The sequence below is a fragment of the Oncorhynchus mykiss genome, chromosome 22, assembly GCF_057628025.1.
Source record: "Oncorhynchus mykiss isolate SJ-2025 chromosome 22, ASM5762802v1, whole genome shotgun sequence".
NCBI lineage: Eukaryota > Metazoa > Chordata > Actinopteri > Salmoniformes > Salmonidae > Oncorhynchus > Oncorhynchus mykiss.
In genome coordinates, this window is record NC_143043.1 from 10,339,908 (window position 1) to 10,358,872 (window position 18,965).

Consider the following 18,965-nt stretch of genomic DNA (forward strand, 5'->3'; position numbering starts at 1 on the left):
CCACACATCCATGTGGAACTAGCCAACCAGCCAGTTTCGAATCAGACTGCATCATGTTGGAGACTCAGTTGCTATATTTGAGTTCTCCTTGCATTCGTGCTCCTTTTGATGTTCTGTGAGCCTTGAGTGGCCCCTAGCAGTAGACTTGAAAAAGTACATTACAATCGCTAACTTTTTTTTTATACAGGAACTAAACACTCCCAGCATGCATATAGTTCACTTCCGCATTCCCAGGATACTTTGCAATCAAAGATGGTGGCTTGCATAACAACGACCGTGTCAAATTGTATTTTCTTATACATTTCTTGCGTAATTGATCCAAAAGCTGTCTTAAACGCATGTCTCCAACACGACTGCGTTATAAAGGTAACGTTACCGTTAGGAAAGCCTAACTGAGGACCTGGCTGCTAGGTAACGTTGACAGTTTAACTTGTATACCATCCTTTATTTTAACGCGTAGGCCTACCATTAATTGTGTTGGTTGGCTAAGCCACACTTCCATTGCGAAGTGCACAGCTTTCTGCACCAGCCTGAATAATTCTAGTTATGTATGGCGTCAAATCCGATCCAAAAGTCGAACGAGCACTAGATGGCGCGCGCGAGCTAGATGAAACATTGCTCGAGAAGAAATGTGGTCGAGCGAGCAGAGGACGGGTTCAGGGAGCGTAGACCGGTGTGGTGCGCACAAATTACAGTTACGAGTTTACGAGTGAGTGAGCAGAACTTCATTCCCGCACGTATTTAAATTAATTAGAGAAGATGTATTTGTTAACCTGAAGAAATATTTTCTACATATCGAGATTCAGAAATTACTGCACTATACGGTGGACTACCAACTCATTTTATGCCTTAATTTAAAAAACTCTGCACATATGTATCGCTCCACCTTCCTCAATCTCCATTGCATCCTTTTGTTTACCTTTTTACCAATGTCTATGGATTGTACAATGATTTTAATTTGGGAGTTAAAGGTATGGCACCACACAAGTCATGTATGCTTAAACATACTTGTATGCTCATTTATTTGTTTCCTAAAGTGGCAATCTACAGTTGAAACAATAACAAAGCGTTCTTCTTGCCCCTGTTTAGTAAAAAGCTGAGGGATAGGAATGGGGACATGTAACCGCTCTCAAATTCATAGACCGCGTTATGGATGCAAGGACTGACCATCGCGCCGCCTCCTTAAACGCCCATAAGAGATGACCCAAAGTTCCTTGCCTAAGACCTCCAATGGGTTTTGAAAAGGAAGTGAAGAGTTGAGCAAAGATTCATTGGGACAGGGCTTATGTCATTGTTTTAGGTGGAATGATAAATGTATTCTGTTCGCACTTACTGTAAATCTTTGTTCTACTTTGTGCACTTTCCTCAGATGGCTCTGGCTTGCTGATAACATCTATTCAATAAAACGTCCATTGTCAACTATAAATAATTTTAGATTCTGTAATTGATAGATAATAGTAGTTCTCAATCAGACAATTACTATTTAAAAAATATATATATTTTCCTCAGTCCAATGTTTGGAGAATGCATGGTGTTTTTTGTTCTCAGCCCTGCTCTGAATGCTGTGTGTACAGATTCTGTTCTAAATGACCACCGAGTCCATCCGGATTGTCTGGTCTGCTGAGAGGGTCATTGGCTGTCCTGCACAAATCGAAGGCAAAGAAGTGTGCTGGGAAGTTTGTTGCCGACCCCTTCCACCCCCTCTTCCAAACATTCCCCTCTGGCAAAACCTCCTGCCACAGAACAGTTTCTTCCCCTTTGTCATTGGCCCTCACCAACCGTCCACCTGGTCCTTTCATCCATGGACTTTGCACTATTCATCCACAGACTATGCACCTTACACTCCTATTATATGCATCATTTTGCATATGTTTACATTTTAGCCATTTAGTTGACACTCGCATCCAGAGTGACATACAGGTAGCAAATAGGGTAAAGTGCCTCGCCAAAGTGCACATCGACAGATTTTTCACAGTCCGCTCGAGATTTGAACCAGCGACCTGGAAGAACAACCCAATGCTCTTAACCTGTAGGCTACCTGCAGTTTAAAGTGTACACACTGTGTGTGGATATTTTCTTTTTGTCTGTATATTCTGTTTGTGGCAGCATTTCAGTCAAGTTCCTGAACATGCAAATGTATTTGTTGAATAATAGCTGATTCAGTTTACATTGTATTATTTGTGATTGGTTATGCTCTGGATGAGAGGTAGAAGATTCCCCTTTTGTATTTTCAAATACTTTTATTTTTTAAGAATGTGCTGTGTGTGTCCTTTGTTAGGCTTAATACCCCAAATATTGGCTCCTGTCTGCAATTAGTCGACTCGTTTCATGGTGTCAGAAGAGCTGACCGCTTTTCGTTTTGCTGGCTAATAAGTAATTAGCTAAGTTTAGCAAGTACATTCCACTCAACGTGGAATGAGTGAGTGAATGGTGGGGAGGTTTTGAGGGGTGTGTGCGTTGATAGAGCAAGGTATAGTGTACCTATTATTTCCCAATTAATTTGGTTATCAAGCTGCTGGGTAGTCGGGTTGAGCACTAAGTGCCGAACTACAGTATCTAGCTAAACAGACGGATTTGAGGTGTATCGCAAACAGAAGGCTCGTAATAGCCAATCACAACGCTGGACTGGCCAATAGTAGGCATTTGTTACTTCGTCCATCACACCAGTGAAAGTGGCCAATCTAAAGTGTCTAGACTGTAAGCCCGCCCAACCATCAGACTGAAATCCAAACCAAAGGTCAGGGTTGTGACGTTCGCGGTTTTCCTGAGAACTGGGTTACTTTGAATACGATGTCGCGGGTGAAAATGTATTGCTGGAGGTTTTTTGTACTACTTTTAAATTGCACCGCGGCCGCCATTCCATTTCTCTTTGAAAACAAACATCTATATATTTCACTGGTACCTGCTGCTGCTGACTATCAGGCAGTGAGCAGGCTGTAACTGAGTGAGTGAATGAATGGTGGAGAGGGCTTGACTGGTGTGTGCGTTGAGAGAGTGCTGCAGCAAGGTATAGTGTACCTATTATAATTTATTTCCTAATTAATTTGATTATCAAACTGCTGGGTTCCTCAAGTCGTTCGGCACTTATTACTCAACCCGGCTATCTAGCTAAACAGACGGCTTTGCAAGTGCATCGCGAACAGAAGGCTCGTAATAGCCAATCACAACACAATGGCAGAAATGTAGCTAGTTCGTCCATCACGTCAGTGAAAGTGGCCAATCTAAGGTTTCTAGACACTCACCCGCCTGTAAGCCCGCCCTTGCCATGTTCGTAGTTTTCTTGTGAATTGGGATACATTGAAAAATGTATTGGTTGCGGGTGCAGGTTTTTGGGCTACTTTTAAATTGCACCGCGGCCGCAATGGCATTCTCTTTAAAAAACACATATATTTCAGATACCTGCTGCTGCTAACTATCAGGCAGTGAGTAGGCTGTTACTGAGTGAGTGAATTAATTGTGAGTTGAGAGAGCCCCGGTTGAGAGACAGCTGCAGATGTCATGGAAACAAAGCAGCGCGCACGTCGTGATTACGTTTTACCAGTTGAAGGTAGGCTATTTAGATTGGTCATTATGGAGACACTCTTTTTCCATAAAGCATATTAACGCGCTATAACGGATATAATCGCCACAAAGAATTGGAAAACGACTTTAGGCGCCCTATAGCAATTGAGCTAAATCCGCTCAGAGGTGGTTTAAAATAATCTGCATTCTAATGTCGACTTTTCTTATTGATAACCGTATCAAACTAGGGGTTTACTCATGCTCAATTATGGGATCTGAAGAGTTGTGCGAGTGGAAAATGGAATTCCCTTCTGTTATGGGAAAAATTCCACAATGAAAATGACATTACATGTGGAGAATGATCGGGTACATGTGCATCTTTTGGCCATCAAGTAGGCTATTCATTTATATACCATTATAGGCTACGTAGCTTACCATCTAATACAATAAATATGTTTGAAATGACGTTATCACTGGAGTCATTGCGAATCAATTTGTGCCACTTGTGTAGCCTACATGGATGGAGCTGGCAAACGGGTTTAATAAATAGCCCTAACTTTTTTTGTAGCCTTGTGTTATGCAATTATTAATGGCCATGTTTAGTTCATTAAATTGAAATGTATCAATTGTGATCATGGCCACAGTTCTATCGCAGATGTGTCATTCTCCACATTTAATGTCAGTTTCATTGTGGACTGAAATGAGATATTGAACTATCAGGGGCTATAGGCTACCTGCATCTAGCTCAGCAAACCATTGCAACATTGAATTGCTATTATAAACCCAGATTTGAGTCAATAGCCTATGCCTTTTGAAATAACAAGTCAATCTCGCAAATTTGATTTTTATAACGGGTTGTAGTCTTAACATCTGGCACATCATAATGGCACAATTGCCAGAAAATAACGTAACATTCGTTTTTTGAAATTCGTCCAAGTGTTTCTTGAACAGATATTTTGAGATCCTCAGTCCAACTTCCATCACTCAAACTCTCCTGTCGTAGAGTGTAGTTATGAACATGTGCAGACAGGGTTTATTAACAATTATACACTGGGTGGTTTGAGCCCTGGATGATGATTGGTTGAAAGCCGCGGTACATCAGACCACGCCCCACGGGAATTACATATTTTTTTACTGTTTTAATTACATTGGTAACAAGTTTAAAATAGCCATAAGGCACCTCAGGAGTTTGTTTTATATGGCCAATATACCACTGCTAAGGGCTATGTCCTAAGACAGCCCTTAGCCTTATTGTTTAGCAGTCAAAACAAGTCAAATTATCTGGAGTGTTTAATAAGGGCGATTTATCTTTTCTCTTGTGACATATTCTTAAACTCACAAGAATTATAATTTTGATGGAAACCAGAATGTTGCTTCTTAGCCTATGCTGTTAAAAAGTACGTTGATATTCCTTAATTCGCCCGATAAAATTATTGGGGAAAAAAATATTGGATTGATGTGGCAACCCTGCTCTTGCTGCGAAAAAAAAAACATTTTTGAGTGAGTTTTGTCATTTGGGTTATACATTTCTGCCAGACCTGGCAACCCTGCCAAAGGTGACAAGACTTGAGAGATAGCAATTTGATCAATTGAGAGCGAAAACTTGACAATGACAAGTGGCTATTTCTGGGGGTGCACAGTTAAAAAATTTAAAGCGCCCCCCCACCACCCAAAATATACACGTTTAATTAACGTTTATTTTCTTATAGTTCAATATTGTTTGTTGTTGTTGATATGTGACAATGATGTTCTGCTTACTTAAAGTCGCACTTGTAAACTCTCAAGTTTGATTTGCACTCTTGACAGTCCTGTGCACTCGCGGCACCCGTCCTCTGCTGGCTTGACTATTTCCTTCTCTCTCGACTGTTTGCTCATGCAATGACGCTTCATCTTGCTCGCCCGCGCCATTTAGTGCTCGTTCGTCTTTTGGATCGGTTTTGACGCCATAGTTATGCCACGTTTAAGACAACTGGAAACTCGGAAATCTCCGACTTACGAGTGTTCAAAACAACTGGAAACTTGTGAAAAATCGATTTGAACAGACATTCAACTCGGAATTTTAACTGGGAACTCGGGTCTCTTTCTGGAGCACTGACTTTCCGACCTGGAGATCACTGATGTCATGATTCGTGTCCCAGTTGTTTTGAACGTGTCATTAGTAGTAGTAGTTGTAGTGGGTAGGCTTTATGTATTCATGAATATATGTTGTGTGGTCAATGTAAACGGTGAGAATGATCAAAAACACAACACCAGTCTTGGTAAAAAAAAAATGTTTTTTTAAAGTATTTAGCTAACCCTGTGTTGTCTGTTTCTGCAGGGGGGAGATGTCAGTGTCTGAAGGAGGGCCACTGTTGTGCATTGCAGACCTCTTTCTTGGAGTGCAAGAGATCTGTGGTGAGATCATCAGTGACAGCAATGACATTAATTCAACACTTAATCCGTATGTATGGAACTGACTAGTTTCTGATCTACCTCTATTTTCTACTTTTTACTTAACATTTATTTTTCTTAAAACTGTATTGTTGGTTAAGGGCTTGTAAGTAAGCATTTCACCATAAGGTCTACAGCTGTTGTATTCGGCGCATGTGACAAATCCGATTTCATTTGAGATAACAGGTCTAGATTCCGGGGCAGGAAAGGCTATTAATGGACCAACGTTGGAAATCTCTGGAACAATGACAGCACTGAAATTATTAATTGTAAATAGTAGCTTAACTAACTTAAAAGGGTCAGTATGGGGATTGTAATTTATAATGCTAACTTCACCTGAGAATGTGATTGAAGTTGTTCTGTAGAGAAGATAGTCACTGGTGTAAAGTACTTCAGTAAAAATACTTATAAATACTACTTGTCGTTTTTTTGGGGTATCTGTACTTTACTTTTGATATTTTTGGCAACTTTTACTTCACTACATTCCTAATGAAAAGAAAATACTTTTTACACCATACATTTTCCCTGACACCCAAAAGTACTTTACTTTATTTTGACAGGAAAATTGTCAAATTGACACACTTATCAAGAGAACATCCCTACTGCCTCTGATCTGGTGGACTCACTAAACAGAAATGCTTCGTTTATAAATTGTCTGAGTGTGCCCCTGGCTATCAGTCAATAGAAAATAAAATACAAACTGTGCCGTCAGGTTTGCTTAATATAAGGAACTTAATGGGGTGGCAGGGTAGCCTAGTGGTTAGAGCGTTGGACTAGTAACCGGAAACCCCCAAGCTGACAAGGTACAAATCTGTCGTTCTGCCCCTGAACAGTCAGTTAACCCACTGTTCCTAGGCCGTCATTGAAAATAAGAATTTGTTCTTAACTGACTTGCCTAGTTAAATAAAGGTCAAATAAAAATGATTTATATTTTTACTATTGATACTTAAGTACGTTTTTTAACTTCCATTTACTTTTGTACTTAGGTATATTTAAAACCAAATACTAGACTTTTACTCAAGTAGTATTTTACTGGGTGACGTTCACTTTTACTTGAGTCATTTTCTATTGAGGTTTCTTTACTTTTACTCAAGTATGACAACTGAGTACTTTTCCACCACTGGATATAGTAATCAAAGAATATTTGGTAAAAAATTTTCCTCCTGCCACGATGGGTAGAAACTAAAGTGTTGCTGTGAATAGGCCTACCACAATTACAACTAAAGACATTTGCATATGTGCGGGAGAACTCTATGCTGGGCTGTACTTCTGCTTCCATGTTCTGCAATGAGCAAACTTCAAGAAACTCTATAAAGCAGGGGTGTATTCATTACGGAAAATGTTTACCGTTTAAGAACCAAATGGAAACAGAACGAAAAGGGGAGGGACCTACCTGAATTTGTTTAATTGAAACTCTCCTAAACGGTTTCTGTTGTGAAACGTTTTGCAATAGAATTGGCGTAATCATTATACCCAGGTTCCTTCCCCTTGACTGCTCTGAAGATAGATTTCTGAATTGTGCATCTGTTTTGAACAACTGGGTGTAATAAATGTATCAATAAAACGGATTAAGTGTTGCAAATGTGCTTGTGACATAATGGAGTGTTTAATGCACACGACTGCTGGTATGAGTTGTAATTCAATCAATTTATTTAAAAATGTTTATCTAAATGACAAGGCATGATTCTTGACATCAGCGTGAGCTGACAATACAGTAAAAGAGAAAAGAGTTGCACAACTGAATGCATTTAACCGAAATGTGTCTTCCACATCTAACCCAACCCCTCAATCAGAGAGGTGTTGGGGGCTGCCTTGACATCCACGGTCTTGGGGTGACTGGATGAGGTTGGAGTTGTCACTTTTCCCTGGTTACGGTCCCATAGAGCGTTCTCGTAGTTGTTTGTTTACTTCTACAGTCTAGTGGTTAGCTGTAGCAGACCTAGAGATTACTTCAGAGCGTCCATCATCATCTGCTCAAACCTCACCATGTTCACCTTCTTCATGACAAAGGCCTTGTGAGTCTTCTTCAGCATGCCCAGTGTGTCCAGGATCATCATGCCACGCGTGTGTGTGCCCGTCAGCTCCACGCTCACCGCCATGTGGTTGCTCTCGGTGACAAAGGTGTTGTCGATGGCTGCCGCCATGGCGTAGGAGTCACATGACACAAAGCCCATGCCGTAAACCATCTCCGCCTGGAAGCGCTCGCTGTTCGACTCTTCCATACTGTGGCGGAAGATCCGGGCCATGAAGCGAGCCTTCTCTGACTCCTGGGCCAGCCAGTCATCACACCACGACTGTCAGGTGGAACCAGAATAGGAAAACAACATCAATCATAATGTGGAAGGTAGTGTTTTATCATTTATTGATTACATGAAACGAATGTTACCCAGGGCAGCTTGCTGTAGCAGGTGAACTCCCAGCTGGCTATGTAAGTGGGACACAGGAAGTCATTCAGTACGATGTAAGCTGCTTCCGGGTCGGCAGCGAAGTTAAACTCTGCACACACTGTGGTGTTTCCTCTGGCTGAAGACAGGTACCAAATTATTAAAACCTATGGCAATCGACCCATTTATCTATTTACCATTAGTATACTAGATAAGTTGATCTTCTGAAGCGAATAAATCATAGCCCTTACACTCTGTGTTGCCTCCCATGATGTAAAGGCCTTTAAGTTTGCTGGGGAAGGATGGCTCCATTCTTACAGCCAGAGCTAGGTTGGTGAGGGGAGCTGTGGCCACCAGAGATACCTGGGAGAAACACCTGCATTTACAACAGGGACACACACACATATTGAGTAGCCTGCGTCTACTGCTCTCTCACCTCTCCAGGGTTTTCGTTGACTATCCGGATCAGTGCAGATACCGCTCCTTCCATCTGCAGCATGTCCAGCCCCGGAGCGTTTGGGTCTGGAGCATCCCCCAGCCCGTCCTGGCCATGGAAGTTTCCCGCACTGATCACATTCCCCAGGATAGGCTTGGCAGCACCACGGAATACCGGGATCTAGAACACAGAACAGAGGTCAGAACCCTGAATGCAATAGTTTCAAATTGCAACATTTATAGTATTCCCTCTACACTTTCACTTGCTATGAATTCAAGAGCCCAGCTTATGTAAGTGGGCATCCCAAAACACGGAGTCAAAAACTAGTCTGGGTGCCAATCTGTTTCTTAAACCAACTACTTTGCTTATGTCATGGCAACGTTTGATGTAAACTCCAGCCTCTCCACAATGATGCTCTGTCTATGTGCTACTGCTGTAAACAGAACATTATGTCAAATCAGATCTCAGTTTCCAGAGCTCTAGAATTGGGTAGAGCTCCAAGGTCATGTGTCTGAGACAGAGGTCAACAGACTATCATCGCATCCTTCCCCATCATGTGATCTCTTCCCCTCTGTGTAAGGGTATGCATACATTAGTCTATACACCGAATGTACAGAACATTAGGAACACCTTCCTACATTTGAGTTTGCCCCCAGAACAGCCTCATTTCATAGGGGCATGGACTCTACAAGGTGTGGAAAGCATTCCACAGGGATGCTGGCCCATGTTGACTCCAATGCTTCCCACAGTTGTGTCAAGTTAGCTGGATGTCCTTAGGGTGGTGGATCTTTCTTGATACACACAGCAAACTGTTGAGCGTGAAAAACCCAGCAGCATTGTAGTTCTTGACACAAAATGGTCTGCCTGGCACCTGCTACCATACCCCGTTCAAAGGGACTTAAATGTTTTGTTTAGCCCATTCACCCTCTGAACGACACACATAGACAATTCATGTCTCAATTGTATCAAGTCTTAAAAGTAATTTTTTAAACTTGTCTCCTTCATCTACACTGATTGAAGTGAATTTAACAAGTGACATCAATAAGGGATCATAGCTTTCACCTGGATTCACATGGTCAGTCTCATGGAAAGAGCAGATGTTCCTAATGTTTTGTACACAATGTATAAGCTTTACCGTTAAATGCACTTTCTATATTTCGTAACAATATAAGCACATTCCCTGTATCCCATTGGGTGCTTGTTTACTTCAACAAATATGTCAAGACAATTTTAGCTAAATAAACGATATAATCTAATTGAAAGGGACTAACATTGTCTACCAAAGATTAACAGCACTATACCTCCAGTCTGTTGCAGACTTGGAGCACCCGCAGCGTGTTCTTGCACACGTTCTCCACATTGGTGTTGCCATGGACACAGGTGATGCCCAGGACCTCTACATTAGGGGTGGCCAGTGCCATCATGATAGCCTGAGCATCATCCACCCCACAGTCCACATCCAGCAGCAGCTTCTTACTAGTCATACTGGAGCCTGAGACACAGAACACAAGGAAAGATCAAATAACCTAGCCACTATGATACATTAACACAGAGACAGATCAACAATTATAACCTAGCCACTATGATACATTAACACAGAGACAGATCAACAATTATAACCTAGCCACTATGATACATTAACACAGAGACAGATCAACAATTATAACCTAACCACTATGATACATTAACACAGAGACAGATCAACAATTATAACCTAGCCACTATGATACATTAACACAGAGACAGATCAACAATTATAACCTAGCCACTATGATACATTAACACAGAGACAGATCAACAATTATAACCTAGCCACTATGATACATTAACACAGAGACAGATCAACAATTATAACCTAACCACTATGATACATTAACACAGAGACAGATCAACAATTATAACCTAGCCACTATGATACATTAACACAGAGACAGATAAACAATTATAACCTAGCCACTATGATACATTAACACAGAGACAGATCAACAATTATAACCTAGCCACTATGATACATTAACACAGAGACAGATCAACAATTATAACCTAACCACTATGATACATTAACACAGAGACAGATCAACAATTATAACCTAACCACTATGATACATTAACACAGAGACAGATCAACAATTATAACCTAGCCACTATGATACATTAACACAGAGACAGATCAACAATTATAACCTAGCCACTATGATACATTAACACAGAGACAGATCAACAATTATAACCTAGCCACTATGATACATTAACACAGAGACAGATCAACAATTATAACCTAGCCACTATGATACATTAACACAGGAACAGAAATATTGGATTCAGATAAAAAAAAGTATAACCTAACCACTATGATACATTAACACAGAGACAGATCAACAATTATAACCTAGCCACTATGATACATTAACAGAGACAGATCAACAATTATAACCTAACCACTATGATACATTAACACAGAGACAGATCAACAATTATAACCTAACCACTATGATACATTAACACAGAGACAGATCAACAATTATAACCTAACCACTATGATACATTAACACAGAGACAGATCAACAATTATAACCTAGCCACTATGATACATTAACACAGGAACAGAAATATTGGATTCAGATAAAAAAAAAGTATAACCTAACCACTATGATACATTAACACAGGAACAGAAATATTGGATTCAATCTTAGAATTGGTACACACAGAAAACTTCTAAACTAAAACACCCATTAATATTCAATTTGCAGTCTGATCCAATACACGGATTTATTTATTCTTTCAAGTTGAACAACCTCTCACCCAATGAGATACCAGAGTCAGACCATGCACGTGATAATGGAACAAACACAAATGTTCCGTATTACATGCATGGTCTGACTCTGCTGTCTCGGTGTGTTCTGATCAGGCTGTGTTCTAGGCTCCAGTATGAGTCCATTAACCTCTATGAGCTTTTTGCCTGTCTCACAAGCAGGTTAGCACTGCATAGTGGTCACTAGCTGTCACAGCCACAGTCTAACTTTAACAACACTGCTAACCCTAACCTTAAATTAAGACCAAAAAGCAAATTTTTGTTTTCATTCATTTTTACTTTACAGCTGGCTTATCTATGGGGAAATCGCTCAGTTCTGCCTCCAGGACAAGACTCATGGCAATAAAAGCAAACCTGCATCTCACAATCCCTCTCAGCAGTGTCTCAATATGTTCACACCTGTCCAGGTATTGTGAGATCTGATCATCTGCAGTTATTGTTGCACAATTGCAATAAAGAGAACATCGACCGTACCTATATTGTTCAGTGGCCTGGGATTTAGAATTACAATGAAGTCGGACAGCATAATCACACAGGACCCACCGACATGACATGTAGCACATGACATCTTAGAATAGAGGTACAGCCTACCTGTAGTTGAATAGAATAGGACTGGGCTGTGTCGGTGTGGACAGGCTGCTACTCCTCTTGGCCTGGCTAACAAGTGACCGTCACATGCAACTGGGAACCTTTGAGCGGCCAGGAGGGTTGTGAAAGAGAGGGAGGAGTGAAGTCAGTGACTATAAACTAGAGGAAAACTTGTCTAATAAATCAGACTGAGATACCAATTGTTGGTATACAGTTAAACAAGCCACTGCAAAAACTTGGAAAGTTTCCTTACAGGACAGAATGTTTAATGAAATGACATTTCAACTTACTCTACCGGTTGTCTGAGCGCTCGGTCCTTCAGTGGGACGAATTTTCAGACAAAATATCCCCAGGATAAATATTATTTAACGCCTGGTAGTGTATCACCTGGCACATGGGCAAAACCATGTAAACACCTGCAAGACTTCGGCATGCATCGGAAGCATGCGCTTCTGTCTTGTGCAAGTGCCTTAGGTCATGAGCAAACAAATCTTGATTGCTACAGACAGAGACTTGTGTTTTGAAGTCGGTTTATTAATACTTTCTGGTGGATATTTTGTCTAAAATTTTGACCCACTGAAGGATCAACTCCACGGACAATCTTCAGTTCAAATATAATTGTATTCAACATTCCTTGACAGACAAGGGATTGTTTATTTTTTTTCCTGTGTAAATCGAATGTGTTGCCACAATCGGGACTAGAGAAGAACAAGCCTGAATGAATGATCATGCAGCTGAATGGCTTAAATTCCTGTATGATTTGCAGTCTGCTACAGTATAGAGTTTTATTGTGTAAACACATCAATATTATTTAAAGCTGCAATATGTAACTTTTTAGGCAACCGAACAAATTCACATAGAAATGATAGTTATAGGTATGTCATTCTCATCGGAAGCAAGTCTAAGAAGCGGTCAAACTGTTCTGAGCTATTTTCAATGCTTGGCTTTAAAAAGCAACAAATCCCTTTGAAAACGCCCTGTGATATTGATAGGAGTCAGTTATTCTAGTGTCAAAATTGACTATAAAGTGTAAATTGGGATAATTTTGGTAATAAAGTCTGTCTGTCTAAAACGGAGTTTGGAACTTCACTGCGTCACGAAGTGTAAATGCAGGTTGGGTTTTGATTTGTCCATTTTCCCACCAACATGGGGTGAACAGCTGTGGTGATTTCTCTATCCAATAGCATAGCGAGACGGCTGTCATACAAGCACTTTTTTAAAAACTTGAGAATCGGCCAGGAAACACCTCCAAGGCTGACGTCTCGTTTTTCAAATGAGCAACAGAAAAACACATATGCCAAACGCGTGTTCAGTGGTCTTGAAGTTTTTGCGTCTTTTCAGTTTTGTTTTGTACACCAGCTTCAAACAGCGGAAAATACAATATTTTGTGCGACTTCTGTATATGCACCTTGAAAGAGAGCACACCTTATAACAACAGTGGTGCTATCGAACCTGTCAAAGGCAATACCACTCCGCACATGGCAGCGAGTCTGAATGCACAAATCTTTCGCTGAATGTAAACAGACTCTGAATTTGGGGAATATTTATGGAACCATTTGGGTCTTTGCAGGTCAAAAAAGATACACTATTTCACGTGTCAAATAAGCTTGTTGACTATGCGTTCCATAGTTGATCAATCAGGACCTGAATATGACTCCACGTCATATAATAATTTAACGCGTTCATTGTTTTTTTACGTAGTTATTACACATTGATTACACTATCACTAGTATTTCATATGTAAAACGATTCATTGATACGCATGCAATGATGCTGGTAAAGTTGTCTCGCGCACTTTCAGTGCTGGTCATAAAAGAAAGCTAGCTCATGGATGCAAACAATGTTCTTCCCCAAAACATAGCAAAACGACATTCTGTTTAAGTAATTATATCAAATACTATCAAATACTATCAAGCTAACTATACAGCTACAATGGGTAGAACAAGTATTTGATACACTGCCGATTTTGCAGGTTTTCCTACTTACAAAGCATGTAGAGGTCTGTAATTTTTATTATAGGTACACTTCAACTGTGAGAGACGGAATCTAAAAAAAAAAAATCCATAAAATCACATTGTATGATTTTTAAGTAATTAATTTGCATTTTATTGCCTGACATAAGTATTTGATACATCAGAAAAGCAGAACTTAATATTTGGTACAGAAACCTTTGTTTGCAATTACAGAGATCATACGTTTCCTGTAGTTCTTGACTAGGTTTGCACACACTGTAGCAGGGATTTTGGCCCACTCCTCCATACAGACCTTCTCCAGATCCTTCAGGTTTCGGGGCTGTCGCTGGGCAATACGGACTTTCAGCTCCCTCCAAAGATTTTCTATCGGGTTCATGTCTGGGGACTGGCTAGGCCACTCCAGGACCTTGAGATGCTTCTTACGGAGCCACTCCTTAGTTGCCCTGGCTGTGTGTTTTGGGTCGTTGTCATGCTGGAAGACCCAGCCACGACTCATCTTCAATGCTCTTACTGAGGGAAGGAGGTTGTTAGCCAAGATCTCGTGATACATGGCCCCATCCATCCTCCCCTCAATACGGTGCAGTCGTCCTGTCCCCTTTGCAGAAAAGCATCCCCAAAGAATGATGTGTCCACCTCCATGCTTCACGGTTGGGATGGTGTTCTTGGGTTTGTACTCATCCTTCTTCTTCCTCCAAACACGGCGAGTGGAGTTTAGACCAAAAAGCTCTATTTTTGTCTCATCAGACCACATGACCTTCTCCCATTCCTCCTCTGGATCATCCAGATGGTCATTGGCAAACTTCAGACGGGCCTGGACATGCGCTGGCTTGAGCAGGGGGACCTTGCGTGCGCTACAGGATTTTAATCCATGACGGCGTAGTGTGTTACTAATGGTTTTCTTTGAGACTGTGGTCCCAGCTCTCTTCAGGTCATTGACCAGGTCCTGCCGTGTAGTTCTGGGCTGATCCCTCACCTTCCTCATGATCATTGATGCCCCACGAGGTGAGATTTGCATGGAGCCCCAGACCGAGGGTGATTGACAATCATCTTGAACTTCTTCCATTTTCTAATAATTGCGCCAACAGTTGTTGCCTTCTGACCAAGCTGCTTGCCTATTGTCCTGTAGCCCATCCCAGCCTTGTGCAGGTCTACAATTTTATCGCTGATGTCCTTACACAGCTCTCTGGTCTTGGCCATTGTGGAGAGGTTGGAGTCTGTTTGATTGAGTGTGTGGACATGTGTCTTTTATACAGGTAACGAGTTCAAACAGGTGCAGTTAATACAGGTAATGAGTGGAGAACAGGAGGACTACTTAAAGATAAACTAACAGGTCTGTGAGAGCCGGAATTCTTACTGGTTGGTAGGTGATCAAATACTTATGTCATGCAATAAAATACAAATTAATTACTTAAAAATCATACAATGTGATTTTCTGGATTTTTGTTTTAGATTCCGTCTCTCACAGTTGAAGTGTACCAATGATAAAAATTACAGACCTCTACATGCTTTGTAAGTAGGAAAACCTGCAAAATCGGCAGTGTATCAAATACTTGTTCTCCCCACTGTATGTGTCATCATCTAAAATAACCCTCATTTATAAAACAGTTCTCATTTGATTAATGGTTGTCGGACCCATTTATGTGAAAATAGCCACAATAGTGAACTTTGCAGTTAGCCTTCAAAATAAAAGTATAATTGACAGCGATACAAATGAATACAAATAGAATTATGCCATAATTGAATAGATCATGCTAAATGAGGTTGAAATGTTGTTATATAAAATCAACAAAATACAATCATTTGTTCATTTGACACAAAGCTGTTGAAATCAAACTGGATGTATTGGACTTTAGAATTGCATTTGGGGCATACTTATTTCACTGTACAGCCTTACCTATGGATTGCGGATCAATGACATAGGTTATCAGTCTACTCAGTGACACCCAGAGAAACATCTGAAACAACTGTGAATTGAGCCACATTTATTATCAATGTGTATTGAACACCATTCAAGAGGATAAACAATACTGCGTGGATGTTTTGGAGTCTGATAACTGAGGAGGATGTTGGGAAAACTATATTGGGTATTGAGTAGACTGATACCCCATTTCATTGAACCCCAATCCTTAGGTAAAGCTGTGCAGTACAATATGAATGTCAATGCACACAATAGGCTGACTGGGGAGGTGAATTCAGTCAGTCCTGTGATAAGAACACTAACATTTGCATAAACTCTTCACAGTTGTGTTCTGAGGGTGTCACCGGGTAGAATGGTAACCCATTTCATTGCTTCACATTCCAACCTTGTTTAACATTATCTAGTCTAAATATGGCATAATTCCACCAATTATAACCTTCTGCGTCACTTTCAAATAGGTAATTTTATTTTGAAGGCAAACCGCAAATTCCACTATAGTGCCAAATCCTTATTGTGGCTAGCTTCACAACACATAACCCAGTGCGGTCGAGCCTCACTAGCCAGATGAGGCTAGCTGGCTGCTAAAAACGTTAGCTTTGGGCAACAGGGTTAAGTAGCTGGCTAGCTAATTATTTTAATGAACTGAATTTCAATAGGCGAACAACAAGTGGCTACCTAGTTAATATTTACTCACAAGGATTCCTAAATCATTGTTAAGGATAATTAAAATGACTGCAGTTTCTACTGGTCATTGTTTTCAGGCTGGTTGTATTGGTGCTAGCTAGGTACCAAGCTAAAACTAGATAACCCAGAAGTTGCGGTCGAAAAAATGATGCCTCATTACCATCGCGTTATTGTAAACACATCGGTTGTGGCCAGTGTGTGCTTGAAACATACTTTTAGGTACAGCTTTGACAGTGCTACTGATTGATAGTGGTGGCGCTTGGTTTATACGTGCAAATTCATCACACACAGCATTCTAATAGAATTGTGTAATTTGACGTGTCAAATTAAAAGTTTATTTTGACACGTAAAGACCCAAACGGCGTTCCATACATATTAGCTACGGGAACACAACATTTGGGAGTCTGTGTATTGGTTGAACGAATAAAGTCTCACGATGTTGTGTCCCAAAGTTATGGCATAAACTCTATCCATAGGCCTCGCTTTAAATTAATATTCTCAATGTTTTAATAAAAAATAAATGTATATGCACCTGCTTTCCGCTAACCTCCGTGTATGTCTACGGTAAAGATGAACAACCTCCAAAGCGCTATAAACATTGAATCTCGATAATCTTGCCGCAGTCATTGACCTTTCTCTCGTTTCCGGGTTGGGCCATCCGTGCGCTGCACCCCAATATGGCGGCTGGAGCGGTATTGCCAACTATTTTTTTATATTTTTTATTATTAACAACAAATCAATACATAGAGTACATGACGGGACACAAGTATAGATTATATACAATGGAAATTGAGATAGGGGGTACAATATCACATTACACAAAGACCTTAAGGGACATGCATACACTTATAATTCGAACAGCTTTTTTGTTAGTAGAGTATTTAATTGTCTTAAAATCCAGTTCAATTTATTTTTGTAGGGTAAGAAAATGTTGTTGTTTTTTTTGTAAATTTACATTTGTGATTGTGAAATTTGGCCAAAAGAATAATGAAATGAATTACATAAAAAGTGTCAGCTTATTTCTATCGTAGGTAAAGAATCCAAGCAGTTCATCTCTCCACAATAGTGTAAGACCTTCATAAAAGTGTTCAATTATAAATCTACTGATGTCTTGCCACACTTTTCTTACATGAATACAATGCCAAAAAAGATGCAACACTGTTTCTGGGTGGTCATTACAAAAGGAGCAATTTGAGTTGATGTTTTCCTTAAACTTCTTCATATAGTGGTTGGCAGGATAATATTTATGAATCATTTTAAAGGAAACTACCTTCATTTTGTTAACAAGTAGGTATGTGTGTTGCAACATCCAAACTTTTTTCCAAACTTTTTTCCAACAGATATTATCAATAAATCCATTCCAATAAGGCAATAAGGTATAGTAGATACAACATCCTGATGAAACAAGGTTCGTATCGCTCTGTTGTTGAATGGACCAAAAGAGAAACAAATCTTTCCTTACTGATGAGTCAACAGGGTTAATGGAAGGTAGGCTCTGAGGGTCAGGTCTTGACACGTTCCTGAATAATAGGGCAACACCTGAGGGAATGGCATCTAAAACATTTGCAAAATCTTTAGGTGTTACAGAGACCTTGTAAAGTGATAAGAATTCCTTATAACTGAGTAAAAGACCCTCTGCATTTACCAGTTGGCTCACCAATAGGATATTATTTCAGAACCAATATTCTAAAAACAAATAAGTATTTTTATACAATATATCCCGATTATTCCATATATAATATTTGTGTGGTGAAAAATTGTGTTTATAAATTAAGGACCATGACAAGAAAACCTGCCGATGAAAAGCAGAAAGTTTCACTGGAACTTTGTCAATATTATAATTGCAAAACAACATGAAGTAAAGGTCACCAAAAGTAGAGAAGACACGATGAGGAATAAAATTCCAGGGTTTTTTCCAATTTGATCTTAAAAGTATTATTTAAGGTAGTAAAGTCCAGAAAACTCAGCCCACCATTCTCATAAGTGTTCATTACAACAGTTTTCCTAATGTAATGGGTACAGTTTCATCACAGAAAGTTGAAAAGCATCTGGTCTATCTCCTTGCTTATTTTATTGTCAAGATATAAAAGATAGAGCGCCATATGTTAGTCTAGAGATACCTTCAGCCTTGGTTATTTGGACTCTACCTTTTAAAGATAAGTCCCTCTGTAGCCATTGATTTAGCTTCTTCTGGGGTTTTTTAATAAGAGGGTGCAAATTTAGTAAGCCTCTAGACTTC

At 40.0% G+C, this 18,965-nt stretch overlaps 1 protein-coding gene and 2 long non-coding RNA genes across 6 annotated transcripts; 2 read left to right on the forward strand and 1 right to left on the reverse strand.

The window, feature by feature from the left end:
• The first annotated feature begins 233 nt into the window (after positions 1 to 233).
• On the forward strand, positions 234 to 2,248 carry LOC149972798 (uncharacterized). The gene is made up of 2 exons (XR_016490512.1): positions 234 to 971; positions 1,090 to 2,248. It is a non-coding gene; the product is annotated as an uncharacterized LOC149972798 (long non-coding RNA).
• A 970-nt stretch (positions 2,249 to 3,218) lies between these two features.
• LOC149972799 (uncharacterized) lies at positions 3,219 to 7,928 on the forward strand. Of its 2 annotated transcripts, none has more exons than XR_016490513.1 (2): positions 3,219 to 3,547; positions 5,819 to 6,348. It is a non-coding gene; the product is annotated as an uncharacterized LOC149972799 (long non-coding RNA). The 2 variants fall into 2 exon arrangements; XR_016490514.1 differs by lacking the exon at positions 3,219 to 3,547 and adding an exon at positions 5,360 to 5,726 and having other exon boundaries at positions 5,819 to 7,928.
• si:dkey-4e7.3 (nuc_hydro_CeIAG domain-containing protein) lies at positions 7,560 to 17,408 on the reverse strand. Of its 3 annotated transcripts, XM_021578793.3 has the most exons (7): positions 17,259 to 17,408; positions 12,155 to 12,252; positions 10,053 to 10,243; positions 8,752 to 8,931; positions 8,567 to 8,678; positions 8,318 to 8,454; positions 7,560 to 8,225 (listed from the first exon to the last, which is right to left on the reverse strand). In XM_021578793.3, the coding sequence occupies exons 1-7, from the start codon at positions 17,351 to 17,353 to the stop codon at positions 7,878 to 7,880; spliced, it is 1,161 nt and encodes a 386-aa protein (XP_021434468.3). In that variant the 5' UTR covers positions 17,354 to 17,408; the 3' UTR covers positions 7,560 to 7,877. The 3 variants fall into 3 exon arrangements, with proteins under 3 accessions (XP_021434468.3, XP_090071509.1, XP_090071508.1); XM_090215383.1 differs by lacking the exon at positions 10,053 to 10,243; XM_090215382.1 differs by lacking the exons at positions 8,318 to 8,454; positions 8,567 to 8,678.
• Positions 17,409 to 18,965: the final 1,557 nt, after the last annotated feature.

Excerpts from the sequence above, each read along its gene's own strand:
- si:dkey-4e7.3 (XM_021578793.3), bottom strand. The coding sequence starts at position 17,353 with ATGACTGCGGCAAGATTATCGAGATTCAATGTTTATAGCGCTTTGGAG. Across the intron at positions 10,244-12,154 it reads CCTATTCTATTCAACTACAG|GCTCCAGTATGACTAGTAAG; the intron begins GTAGGCTGTACC and ends TCTGTGTCTCAG. Across the intron at positions 8,932-10,052 it reads AAGTCTGCAACAGACTGGAG|ATCCCGGTATTCCGTGGTGC; the intron begins GTATAGTGCTGT and ends TCTGTGTTCTAG.